We start from the raw sequence: 14,215 nt of genomic DNA, 5'->3' as shown, positions 1-14,215 counted from the left end.
CACACAGGGTTTGGCTCACGCTGGTCCCAAATCTTCCTGTGTCTGGGGACAGACGGAGCACAGACCTATCCCAGAATGCCCTGCCTGTGGTGTGTTGCAAACCCATCCTGTTCCTAGACGTGCTGTTGGCCTGTTAAAAAAGGCAGCCTGGACTATGTGTGGATCTTTCTCTTCCTTTACTGGTTCATGAAAAATATGAAGAGGGAAGTTTTTCATTTTGCTTTTCCATATAAATGTTTGTTAGTGAATAGATTCAGAATATTTCAATTACAATTGATTTTAGTGTCTGATGCCAGTAGAACAGCTAAAGATTGTTTGGTTAATTCCTGAATGTGTGCATTGTTTTTAGCAACCATTTTTAATTTACATGTTTGTCCTGCCTCTCTTCAAATCTCCCATTGAATTCAGAATGTAAACCAGGGCAGGCAGCTTCTCTGCCATCCTCTGTGCAGATGTCTCTCCCAGAATCAGGAGAGTGCCCTGCACTGGGCACAAAAGGGTTGCTGAGTTCCCCAGCATGGATGAATGTCCTCTGCTGAAAGAGAGCGCTCAGCACATTACAGGGACAGCTCACAGAAGCAGAGTGTGTAATTTTTAATAACTGGGATAAAAACCCTCAGTGACATCTTTAAAATATAAATGCCTTTTCTTGTTTCTTTTATTTCTTCCCCCCCTTATTTTGCCTTTTCATCTCTCCTCCTTTCAATTCCATTAAGCTTCGTTGTACAATAATATATCGCAGTGGACTTTTTTCAATTATGTTTTTGATTTTTTCCTCCTTGTTACTATAAAACTCCAGATGTTTTGAGACTTCATGGTTCTCTGAATTATTTTTTCCTTTATTTTAATCTTCTTTTGTAACATGCCACACATGTGGTATTTTGGCCTTTTAAGATGCTACGCTATGCTAATCAGCCATAAGTTTTGAGGTAGATTTTTTCTTTTTGTAATTACTTTTTTTTCCTTCTTGCTGTTGCTGTCTCTTTATATTTTTCTTATTTTTTTCCTCTTATTTTTTTTATTTTTATTTTTTTTACCCCAACTGGTTAGTCCACATCAACCATAATGTATTCCGCCTTTGTTCTGAGGCTGCATTCTTTCTTTATTAGTCATTAATTTATAAAGTAATCAGTATCTATTATAGATTAATTTATAAATTAATGTGGCTAAAATGGGGACCAGAATACAAAGATGTAGGCAGGGGTGTAGGACAGAATTTCATTTAGGTTTCAGCTGAAATAGGTGTAAATAGGTGATGTTAGATGCAAACTGGAATGGAAATGTTTCTTTGGAAAGTGAAGAAAGGCAATGACTTGCTGATCCAGAGGAACACGTTTTTGAAGTACATGTAGGAAACTATAATTTTGTTTAAATAATCTAAAAGTCCTGGAGGGAAGCATTTTTAATTTATTGTGGTTCTTTTCTGGCACAGCTGGAGAGGGTTTTTAATTGATTTTGTTCAGTCTTAATTTTGTCCCCAAAACAAGCAGATCTGGCTTCAGATATTAGAGCAGAAAATCTTGGATTGTGTGTTGTCCTTTAATTTCAAATAGCTTGTAAGCTATTCAAAAAATCCCAAATAAAGAATAGTTTCCCAGTTACATCTGAGGAACTAAAGGAGCTGACATGGGGTGTCTTCTTTGCTCATTACATGACCCTATGAATTTTGCATTTTGTTCCTTAAAATGTTGCCTCATGTAATGTTATTTTTGCCTGCAAGCCATAATGCTGCATTCAGTCCAACTGTAATGAGGTTTCAGAAAATTGTTTGCTTTCCAAATGACATATTTAGCAAAACCTTATGGCAAAATCTGTGGCTGTCATGCTGCTGATAATAAGATATCCCCAACTTTCCTCGTTCATTCTCATATGTTGCAGCAAATAAATGCAAGTACCTCTGTTTTGACAAATGTTTATCCTTCTGCTTGATTAAAGAAGGATTACTAAAAAGGGTTTTAATAGTAGCAGTGGGGTCTTGTGAAAAGGATAGGATGCTCTGACAGTTTCCCAGATATTTTGTGTTTTGCTGGAAAACGTATGGAAAAGCTCAGCTTGCTCCCTGAAGGGCCTGACTGGCACTAGAAGAAATAAATCTGTGAATATTTCAATGCTTCAACCTACATTCACCCCATTCAGGGGATGTTGGCAGGCAGGTGGTTGGTTCTGCAGTCAGAGGACTCTGTTTGTGTGTGGAAATCACCTCGTGTGTAGGATCAGAGCTGGTGACTCATGACTTAAATAAGCCTGTTGTTATGTCGTGTGTGGGCCGGGTCTGCATTCCTTGCAGACCTAATTCCTGCACCCCTAATTCCTGATACTGCCAGAGGGGTTCAGGAGTATGGACTTGGGGGCTCATAAAATCCATAAAATTGAAATTAAAGAGACAGCCTTTATAAAGTCTTGTTTAATTCAGTGACATGCGCTGATCAAACCCCTCCTCCAGGGTTTTCAGTGTATTCCTATTTCCCAGTTTCATGTTAATTGGGAAGTATACGTGTTTAACAGTACAAAAAAACCCAGGCTACTGGTGTACTGTGTGTTGATGTCAAATGGTTGGCTGTAATTGCCCTAAACTCCCACAATGTGAAGGATGTGTTGCATTTATACTGTGGCTTACTTTTCTAGGTTCTTCTTTTTCCTGTTCTGAACCTTTTTACCTTTTCTTCTCTTACACACCAGCAACTGTACAACAGTCTGGCAAAAGCCCAAAATGCTTTTTTAAAAGACAAATAATAAAAAGTACAAGCAACTTTTCCTGGGATTCAAATGAAATAGCATGTGAAGGTGTCACTTTGCAAACATAAATTGTTCAAGCTTTAAAAATAAAACCAAACCCAGAAATTGGCAGGTCCTTTTCTGTTTTACAGGTATCTTCCATTTTATTCTTACCACAAAGGGGAAAAAAACAGGTTCTGGCAATTTAATTTGTAAATTTGAATCTGGCTAAATGAATTGGGATTCTTTAGGATGTGGAGACCTCATTCCTATGGGTTACTTTTAATATACACAACTAGTTCTGTTGAGTTTAATAAAACTCCTTTTATGAGTCATGTTACTCGTGCTCAACTGTTTGCAGGATCAGGGCTTTACATTGTAGCTACAACAGCAAATTAAACATTAATCTAATAAGGAGTTAGCTAGAAAAGACAAAGCACCAAAACAGATATTTTGGTGCTGGTGTTGGGTGGAACAACTGAAGTGTTTAAGTTCCTGACCTTGGTAACAGTTTGGAGCCCCACAAGGCCCCGACATTGGCCTCAGTGTGCTGTAAAATGGTGATGCTATCTAAAGAGTGGCTTGACTGTTTCCTCCCCTCCAGAAGGGATGCACAGCCTCACAGGATCCTTTTTCTCGTAACATGTTTTTCAATAAAATTTTCCCAATTTTGTAATCAGTTGGGAAGAAAGAACATTTTACAACGTTCGTAAGGCTTGGGGATGTTTTGACCAGACATCAGATTTCCTATTGATAGCATGGAATGCTTTGGAATGAAATGTTTTGGGTTTTCCATCTGTAGGCTGTCTGAGATGTCAGCAGCCAATATGACCTAGTCTTTCCCTTTTAGGTCTATAAATAAAAGGCAGCTTGTTTAACTGATCTTGCAGTGGAGAGCAGAGGTGTATATTAATGAGCTTGCTCTAATGGCACACTGGACCTATTTAGCACTACAACTGTGAAGGCTTCTCTTTTTCAGTCATAACTCATTTCCTAAGAAAATGTCAGTTATTGCTTCACCCCATGGTCTGAGCTGGTTAGTTTATAGTTTATTTCTTCTGATCTGTACCACTGACAGATATTCTAGACATGACCGTGATTAAATATGCTTATAAAAACGGTAAACATTTGATAATATAAACCCTCTTGGGAACACACTGTTATTTCTGCATGGCAGCATTCTCAGGTGCATTCAAAGTATAATCTGGAAGCGAAGAAAAAACATTTTAAGCAATTACAGTTATTAGATTAAATTGTTTTGTTAGGAAGGTTGTGATGTGTTTAGATCACTGTGAGATAGTTCAGCGTTTTCATAACTATGTCTTTTAAATGCACGAGACTGCAGCAGTGATATTTTACTGTAAAATAAAGATAACATATATTTCCATGTGGTAGGGAACTTAATTTAGTCCCATAAATTTCTACAAGGTATTTTTCCCTAGTAGAAGCCCTATTCTGAAAGTAGCAGTTGTTGTAAAATCCAGTAATGCATCATGCTCTTCCTGTAACCATGTGGCATTGTTTTGTGTCTGTGCTCGGATGTGTGCAGCATAGCAGTGTCTGAAACGCATGAATGATTCACAATAAAGACAAAAGTAGTAATTGCAATATAATTATTATTTTTATTGATGAACTTACTTAAAAGCTCTGTTGACATTTACAGACTTTTGAGGATCATGCAGTGTTTGTTACAGTTATCCCAGGCATCAAATGTCCACAAAATGTTTAAGATTGTAGGATTAAGCAGTGACAGATTGGGGCCAGATGTCTGGGAGATACCATAAGTGGCCTTCTCAGTTGATAAAATAGCTCTTACCATCCTAAAGCCCTTTCAGAACTGAACATTTGTTCTTTGTAGTTGAAGCTGAGGCACTTGTGGGATGGCTGAATGTTCCTGGGGGTTATTTAAAAAAGGGAATGAGCACCCATTTCTCCAGGAGTACTTTTATTTAGTGTATATATAAATATACGCTACACTCCAAGTAGCAAGAATAGGTGGAAGGGTTAAAAGAGTTGGTGAGTAGCAGTGAAACCCAAGAATTACCTTACAAAGTCATCCTAACAAACAGCAGCCCAGTTGAAGTTATCTTGTTCTGTGCGAGTGTACAGTTGAGACACCTCCACTTCAGGGAAGCTGTGCCCTTCTGGGAAAAACTGCAAGGGATACAGTCAGCAGATCCAGCAAGAAATAAAGGAGGTGAAATCGTATTTCCTGGAGTCCTTCGAAGTGGAGACCTTCCTGCAGCTCTGAGTGGATTCCCACCCTTCTCAGCTCTTTGCACCAGCTGCTTTTCTCCCCCTTTTCAGGCCTTTCATCTTCACCTTCCCCTCTTCTCACCACTTCCCAGCAAGGTTCTTGCCCCCCCCCCCCTTTTCCATTGATTTTCTTCCTGTTTCTCCAACCTAACCTTTGCCAACCCTGCCTCCTTGAAAATCTGAGCGCTATGAATTTGCTAAACTCTGCTTTACTTGTCATAGACTTCAGCATATTTGAGCATTTCAGATTGCTCCGTTCTGAATCCTTGTCAGATTTTTAGTGATGATTAAGAAGAAAGCTTGTTTCTTTTGAAGCCTTGGGGCTTGGTCACTTCCAAACTCCCCCGCCTCTGTGCACTGGCTCAAGTGTTCAGGGAGGGAGTTGTGGCCAAACAAAACTTTTGAAGACATAGACTGCACGTCTCCAGGTGACTCTGTGGATCTATCTCCATAGCTGTGATGGGGAAAGACATAATATATACATATCAGATAGTTGTCTGGACACACAGACCCAATATGCCATTCAGACTGATGAAATATCTGGCCAGGGCAGTAAAACATGTAGGGCAGTAAAAGCCATAGTGATCCTGTCATGTGTGAGTGGCTGGGAAAGGCAGAGATTTTCCAGGAACCCCTCTGTGGGCGTGCCTGTGTGTTGGAGCGCATTGGTGTGTTCAGTCTGTAGTGTGCAGAGCTGATCTGCATCCCATGGCAGGACACAGCCTGAAAAATGAAGTGCTGGCTAGTGAATCTGGATCACTTTGGTCACTGTGTTGAGGTACTTAAAAAACACACTGGTCTGAGCAGGCTGTGGTGGACCTTTTTCCACCAGTAGTTTAAATTGGCTTTGTCAGGCACAGGGAGATGAGGCACCTCCAGGTTGCAGTGTCTTCGAGGCTCCATCTGCATCCAGTCTCCCTTCCCATCCCTCTGCCTGCAGTGCTGGATACCCAACTGAGTCAGGAGGCTGCATGCCCTGATGTGTGTAAGAGGTGTGTGTGTGTGACAAATAGGACTGGCAAAGTGGTGATTTCTGTGGCGCCATCTGAGGAACCATGGGTTCCTGGAAAACTGCTGAACAAAATCTTGACTCAGCAGAGGGAAGTGACAAAGCACTTGCTAATTTTGTGAGAGTCTGGATTTTACTCTTCTTGAGCAAGAATCGTATAAAAAACTATGGCTTCCAGAAATAGTGATTAGAATGGGCTGCCCAGAGAGGTTGTGCATGCCCCATCCCTGGAAGCGTTCAAGGCCAGGTTGGACACGGATTGGAGCAACCTGGTCTAGTGGAAAGTGTCCCTGCCCATGGCAGGGGTGGAACTGGGTGATCTTTAAGGTCTTTTCCAACCCAAACTGCTCTATGAAGATACACCTACCTTCTCTCAGAATGTTAGCGTTGATATGAAGGTTTTTATCTGCATAAGACACTAGAAGATCTGCAGTACCTTGAAGATGAATTAGAGTGGGCAAAGTAATGCATCCCATCACATGAGTCTTGTGCATATATTTGTTCCCTGTGTATAAGTATCTAAGTGCATTTTATGGGTTTGCAGGTGTGTGAATGTGCACACAAGTATTTGTGCTCACCTGAGGGAGTTCCCAAAACCCATCCTAGGGACAGTGCCTCCACTGCAATTGCCTGTTGTCTGTAACACTGAAACTTTGCAGTGAGCAAGGCAAAACACCCTTCCCCTGGCCTACTAGTAGCTGGAAATTTTACTTATTTATTTATTCAGATTTAATTTGAAACAGTGACTTTTGTTATGAGCGCTATGCAGTGTTTCATTACTGAGCTCCCTAATGAAACGAGTGCTTAAGAAGTCAGAATTGCTCAGGTTACTGGTTGTATAAATGCAGAGAGCAGCTCTGAATGATAGAGCTAGTAAAGAAAAGGGTGCAGAATAACAGCAGAGTTCCTTTGGATTGATCTTCAAATAGATCAGGCCTTCCTGTAATCGTCTGTGCTCATCAGCTCCAGTGTATTGTATTTCAGACACCGGAAACCAGGTTCTAACCCGCCACAAATAGCTTCTCTTGCTCTCTGTCTGTAGCAGCTAATTGTTATTGCCCACAGTGGCTCCTGTGCCAATTAACATCTCAGAGGACTCATCAGAATACTTGTTCTTTTCTTTAAATTTTCTGTTCTGACGCTGTGTCTTTAAGCGTTCGGTACTTCAGACAGAACATGTGAGATATTTATAACCCTTGTATTATTACTGAGCTACACACCATGTCTTCGGTGACAGATTAAATGAGCAGCACAATATGTTGTGTTTCATCCATAAATTTCAACAGATGTTTGAATGTTGGTTGATTTATTGCACGTCCAACTTGGATCTTACACTGTTCTCATTGTGGCTGCACATGGTTTATTTAATAGTACTTTACAGCAATTTTTTTTATGATGTTTTTTAGTTTGAAGGGTGCAACAAGGCATTTTCTAGGCTTGAGAACCTCAAGATTCACCTCCGGAGTCATACTGGGGAGAAGCCATACCTGTGTCAGCATCCTGGCTGCCAGAAAGCTTTCAGCAACTCCAGCGACCGGGCAAAGCATCAGCGAACACACCTGGATACCGTAAGCATGATTTCATACTGGGACTTGCACAGAGCTTTCCAGCAGTCCTTGTGCACAGTTGGTTCTGCAGCTGGAGGGGGACTGTGCCTTTTCATGAGGAGAGTCTTAGAAAATTCAGCTATAAGCAACAGTATTTTGTTTTGAACTGCATGTGCTCTGAGAAATGAAAAAGCCTTGATCACAGGCAGATTCGTTTGTGTTACTCATGCTGAGGAGTAAGTTACGCAGGAGTAAGTTACTCAGCAAGCTCTCCCATTGTTCCTGTTCCAGTAAGAGGGGCAGCAGCACAATAAGGTATAACGTGAGTGAAAGCTGAGTCACTGCTTCTGCACCAAATGTGTGTCATTGTCTCGGCTTCCTGTCCCGTGTTGCTTCAGTGAATGTTCTGAATGAATGCAAAAGCAAGTCAGACCTCTCAGTGGAAGGTACATGCACCTCAGTTTTGGACAGTAATTTTGTAAAAGTCAAAATACATCTGTCTTATAACTATATGAAATTTGTTAAGTACCCACCATCAGAATTAACTGTGAGAAACAAATTCTTTTATTCTGTACAGTGTCTTGGGCTTCACTAAAATGAAATCACCATATTATAGGGAAAGAAAGTAATGAGCAGCTTTGCAGATGAGTCAAATCCTCAGCATAAAGCTTGTAAAGAATAACAGAGTTGTTCCTTTGTCTTTTTCAAAGAAGTGAATATATGGTTTAACGTTTGGCCACGTGTTTATGGGGCAGAACTTTTGAGTTTAATTGATATTTACTTTTTAAGCAGTTACACATTTCAGACAGTGCAGCATTAAGGAATGTCTAATGTACATTATGCTTTGCAAAAACAAACAAGTAAGAGAAGCCGGTCAGTCACATTTTCCAAACCAAAGCACACTTACAATAACAATGTTTTATTTACTTGAAAGTCAACCTGAGATATTTGAATTTGTAATTAGTTCTAAAATGCGTCTCTTTTGAAAGTGGATACAGTAAACTGAGTGCAGTTTTTAAATATAGCTGCTTGAATCTAATAGATATCATTTTAACAGCCAAAGTCACAAATGGAATACCATTTATTAGCTTTGAGAGAGAACTTAAGTGGTTACTAAAATGAGCAAAAATTCTTTGTATGTGTTATCTGTGTAATATTGAAGACAAATGTCTTAACTTTCTATTTTCTTTTCTTCTCCCTTTATCTCTGTCCTTATTATCTGAAATGCTCATAAATCAGGAAAAAGGTACAGTAATCATTTTCTACTAACTTTCTTAAATATCTAAAAACATCCTCCATGCTATTCCATTGCAGGTTCTTTAAAACTGTTTCTGTAGTCCTGCACACAGTAACTAACTTCCACTTACCTGCTTTAATTAAGCCCTGTGGTTTACCTCAGTGTATTTTGTGCTTATGTGAATGTGAAAAATAGCAGAGCTAGAGGATGGTGCTGCTTCAAGGGCTGCACAAAACAACTGCCTGGAATGTCAGAGCAAACAGCCATGAACCTTTGGAAGGGCAGTCAGATTTTCATCTAGTTTCCCTATCACTGAGTTGAATGATTTTATCACTAATTTGAATGACATCAGTGATTTGAAAAATACTCTGCTGGGTTTTCTGCTAAGGGATTTGTTAAAGTTTTCCATAGTTTTTCCTCAGGTGTCAGTTCTCTGTGTTCCAGACACTCTCAATAAATCTCCTTTGCCCTGTAACTTTCTGGGTAGGTGCTGTGTTAGCCTGTAAGGTCATGAGTTGGTGAATGATTCTATTATTCCTTCAGAAATTTCCTGCTGGCTGGACAGAGCAGCAATACTTATTCTCTGGAGGTACTTATAAAGAAAGGGGGTTTATATAGGCTGCTTATTCCTTATTGAGTGCATTTGGAATTGGTTTTAAAGCTTCCCAGTGTAGGTCACTCCATCATTTATCTTCTCCAAAAGGAGGATCTGTAAATCATTTTACTTACTGGTGTACCCTAGTTTGATTGAATCTCTACTAAATCATCTGGAGTAGATCCTTCTCCTGGGCAGGAGAAGAACAAAGGGGACCTGTCTGTCCTTGTTGGTAGAAAGGGCATGTCAGCACTCCTCCAGGAGCAGAGCGACTGGTTTAAAGGACCTCACAGCCACTTCTCCCAAATCCAGTTGGTTTTTTTCTCTTCTGTGCATCCTCTTTCTGAAACCAGGGGAATTAAAGAATGTGACACTGAGGTCATGGCAAACCAGTTTTCTGCCTTTGAGAAGACACCAGCAGGATTTACTAGTCCTAGTGAGAAGGCTGAGGTAGTGTTGATAGGTGAGGCAAGAAAACAGAGGAAAAAAGAATGTTCCATTCAACTTTAAAGCTCCATGAGCTGCGCCATGCAGCACTGGCACTTAAGTCAGTGGGTACTTAATAAAAAGTGCTGGAGTCCCTTTGCTCACCTTGACAATTGCACCTTCATTTGGAGTTTGTAACCCAGAGATAGTGTTCCCTTTGTTGGGAGTAGGCAGAGCTAAGAGAAGAATTTTTTGAGGATTTCAGTCATTGGGACTCCAGAATCAGTGGCTAAATTAGAGCATCCTCATTTATTTATTTTCTTTTATTTTCCTATGAGAAGAGAGGACTGGAACTGCCTGTTCAGACTCAGGTGGTTTTCCCAGGAGATAGTGCTGATACTGTGCCACATAAAAGTGGCAAGCTCTGCCACATGCCAAAACAAGATGGAAAAAACCTCCCAACAAAATCAACAAGAGTGGATTTTTCTTTCTGTATTGATTTGCTCAGATGTTAATGTTTGATGCGGGTTGTTTGGTTAGGAGTTACAAAAGGAAAGACATTTCTGTTGTTATTCAAAAGAGAAACAAAGTATGAATGAAACCAAACATGTTCTGTGCCCCAAGTTTTGTTCTGCTGCATATCATAGAACCATAGAATCACTGAGATTGGAAAAGGCCTCTAAGACCTTTGAGTCAAGTGGTTACCCCAGCACCACTAAACCATGTCCCCTAGTGCCACATCCGTGCAGCTTTTGAACACTTCCAGGGATGGTGATGCCACCATTTCCCTGAGCAGCCTGTCCCAGTGCCTGACCACCCTTTTGATGAAGAAATTGTTCCTTATCTCCAATCTAAACCTCCTCTGGTGCAACCTGAGAAAGTTTCCTGTTGGCTTGTAACAAAGGAGCAGAGCCTGATCCCCACCTGGCTCCACCCTCCTGTCAGGGAGTTGTAGGGAGCGAGACAGTCCCCCTGAGCCTCCTTTTCTCCAGGCTGAGCCCCCCCAGCTCCCTCAGCCGCTCCTCATCACACTTGTGCTCCAGACCCTTCCCCAGCTCCACTGCCCTTCTCTGGACTGGCCCTAGCACCTCAATGTCATTCTTGTGGTGAGGGCTGTTACAACCCGCCCTTAAGGGCTTCTTTACCTTAAGGAAGCCTATAAGGGTGGGTTCTCACAGGGGCCCAGAACTGAGCTTGGGATTCATGGTGTCTCACCAGTGCCCAGCAGTTGTAAAAACTGTGTAAATCAGAACTCAAACCCTGAGCTTCCATCTTTATAATTATACTGGATGATCTCATCATAATTTTGTGTACTGTAAAGGCTAGGGGAAAAAAAATAATGCTCTCAAAACCTATCCAGTTACACCTCCCTAGCATTTACCTCAGCCCAGTGATGCACATTCAGCACTCCAGGTGTGTCAGGTGCTCTCGGTGCTTGCAGGGGGTGCAGCGTCAGGGCTGGCAAACACTGTGTGTCCCTGAACCGACCGTCCTTGAGCACCCTGAGCTGGCTGTGGGCATGCAGAGGGACATGACCTCTCTCCTCTTCCCTCCCATGCACAGAAACCCTACGCCTGCCAGATCCCCGGCTGCTCCAAGCGCTACACCGACCCCAGCTCCCTGCGCAAGCACGTGAAGGCTCACTCGGCCAAAGAGCAACAGGTGCGTAAGAAGGTAAGACCTGCCAGGCAACAAGGGACACATCTCCAGACCTCCTCCACAGAGTTATTTTTAATTTACCTTTAATTTGTATATTTTCAGATCAGAGTTTTCCTACAGTATCGCTAGAAGAAAACTTTAGCGGAGTTAATTTTCCTGTTGGTTTTTAATCACTGTTGTTAACCAGACCACCTTACATTTTTGCACTTTCAGTTTGCCCCACGCTTTCTCTCCAAAAATTTCTTTCCTGTTCATGTTTCATACACAAATTCTACTGTCATTCACATAAAACGTCCACGCACTGAGTCTCTGCAATCAGCACTAGCTGGTTGTATTTACTAGAATAGATGTTGGCTGATCATCTTAAAGCAGAAATGAACTAAGCCAGGATACAGTGGAAATGTAGAAAAGAAGCACTTGTAATAGATGAGGATGAAAACCCCACACTTTTCCCACCACATCTGTGTTTTAAATGCATTTATAAATCACTCCAAACCCAAACTGCTAGTTATGTTTTCACTACTATTGGATTCAGATAAGTGTTTTTGGGGGCTAGATCCCGAACTCATTATTAAATGGGGATGCTTGTGGGCACCAGCCGAGGTTCAGAGACTGGTTTATTACACATTTGTACACACAGTTTGTAAAATGACAGCTGGGACCCCTCGGAGCTGGTCCATGGCAGCGCAGACCGCGGGCACACTCCAGGCCCAGGAGTGGAAGGGAACACTGGCCTTGGAAAGCAACTACAATTAGTTCAATAAGCAGCACTTATGTCTTCCCCCAGCTGCCTCAGCACTGCCAAGAGCATCACAGCAAGGCATGGTTAAAGGAGGGAGGGCAGAGCAGAAAGATAGCCTGGCAGGATAGAGCCAGGGAGCAGCTAGTTTAGAAGAATGCCAGAGGGAAGAAGTGGAAGTACAGGAGAGCAAAAAGAGGAATGTGGAGAGAAGAAACAATAGGAGAACACAGGTGACTTGAGCTGCAGAATCTGGAGTGAGCCATGAAGGAGTAAGAAGGATCTGAAAAAGCCCTAATTCACCTGCTTGAATACAACTGTAGTGAGATCATACAGATCTGTCCTTGTTTCCGCCATGCCCCTGCCTTATGCCCCTTCCTTCTGCTGCTCCCCTTACAGTTTTCACCAGTTGGAACTTAGGGTCCCCTTTCCCAGGACAGCTGTTTGTGCCCTAATTCTCCCTGTAACCTTCCTCTTTGTCAGATGTGTGCAGCCTGAGTAACAGTTCCCAGGGATCAGTGTCCAGAGCTGTGCACACTCTCTCAGATACTCAAGAAACACTCCTTGCATGCTGAGCTTTGTGCCTGGGAGTAACACTGTTCATCCCAGCACCATCCAGGTGGAACCAAGTCTTGTCTCTGCTCCAGTCAGAACTTTTATTTAGCCTGGCAGGACTGGAAAAACTGTCTAGTTTTCCATCCCAATTTTGTATTATTCAGAAGGTTCCACAGGGTGTGCTGTGCACATACATCCCACACCACAGGTCACAAAATTCCCAGCACTTCCCCAGATTAACCTTTAGGTCATAATGAGAGTAAGAGTCAGAATGCCATGGCAGTAATTGATTAATTCTATGTAATTAAGTCTACGTAATGAGAGTAAAAGTCAGAAAGCCATAGCAGTAATTGGCCACAGAAAGAGGTTGACTCTGGCACCAGAGTCTTTTGCAATAGCAAGATCTTTGTGACAGGAAGATTTTGATACATGAAATTCTCATCAGATTGTGGAAAGCAACCGTGCTCCCTATTTCAAAGAAGAGAACTTCCTCATTTTTCCTTCCTGTGGTTGCTGGCATACTTCCAGGGGGACAAGGAGGAATATTTCCTGATACCAAACCTGGGTATCATTTGTTCGGCTCTGTGTACTGGGCTGAATGCATTAATGTGTTACCACCCTTTACACCTGGTCAAAGGGACAGTCCCCACTGTCACACCCTGCCACCTGCTGAGGCCTTGTTCCAGTTCTGTGGAGGAAGGTGGAAAAAAAGAAACCTAAATCCAAACTTTGCATTGAGGGGCACAAAGTACTTCCTGCATCAGCAGCAGGATCTCTTAAGCACAGAATCAATACAGGACAAATTTGGTGCACATCAACTGCAGACTTAGGCTGGTTGGGTGGACCAAGACATCAGAATATCTAGGGATTCATATCACTTAATCTCCTGTCTTGAGGAATTTTCCTGTGTGCATACACATACCCTCCTATAGACTTATCAAACGGATCTTAAAATTACATTACTCCCTTGCCTCCCACACCTTATTTAGTAGACCAGTCTAAATCTGCACTCCGCCAGTGGCTTGAAATCATCTTCAGATTTCCTGTCTCCTTTATCCATGATAATTTTATGAGTACTTGATCCCATGTCTTTTGTCCTCAAAATTAAAAAGCACCTGAAAAAGCAGCAGATTTAAACTGCCTTTTGGTCAGGCTCTCTTAAAAGGGATCAAAGCAAATCTGGCTCATAAAGAAATAAGAACACCCCAAATATTTCACTTAAATGTATTATAGGAAAAAACCCCACCACCTTCCACAACTAAGCAAATGTCAGTGTTACTGAAATGGTGACAGTCTGCTTTGGATTTTGGATTTAGGAAAAAAGGTGGAAAGACTGTTTATAGTCACTTGCTCATTTTTGGTTGTACCTCAGCAAAGGCAGTTGTCTGTTGGTATCACCTTCCCAGGAGTTCTGAGTGGACATGATTTAGCCAAGAAAGAAAACTTAACAGGCTGTTCTGCCAACATGTCTTGGTTA

The 14,215-nt window shown here is 41.8% G+C and overlaps 1 protein-coding gene across 5 annotated transcripts in view; it reads left to right on the top strand.

Annotated features, from left to right (window-relative positions):
* GLIS1 (GLIS family zinc finger 1) overlaps nt 1-14,215 on the top strand; it is a 194,385-nt gene that overhangs the window by 152,642 nt on the left and 27,528 nt on the right. For 4 of the 5 annotated variants that reach the window (XM_032696166.1, XM_032696165.1, XM_032696167.1 and 1 more), the window contains 2 exons: nt 7,387-7,548; nt 11,349-11,459. In XM_032696166.1, the coding sequence (XP_032552057.1) occupies nt 7,387-7,548; nt 11,349-11,459 (273 nt within the window). The remainder of the gene's footprint in view (nt 1-7,386; nt 7,549-11,348; nt 11,460-14,215) is intronic. The other variant, XM_032696168.1, reaches the window with a different exon arrangement.

Source organism: Chiroxiphia lanceolata, chromosome 9, assembly GCF_009829145.1.
Source record: "Chiroxiphia lanceolata isolate bChiLan1 chromosome 9, bChiLan1.pri, whole genome shotgun sequence".
Lineage (NCBI taxonomy): Eukaryota > Metazoa > Chordata > Aves > Passeriformes > Pipridae > Chiroxiphia > Chiroxiphia lanceolata.
This window is presented reverse-complemented; position numbering and strand designations above follow the sequence as displayed.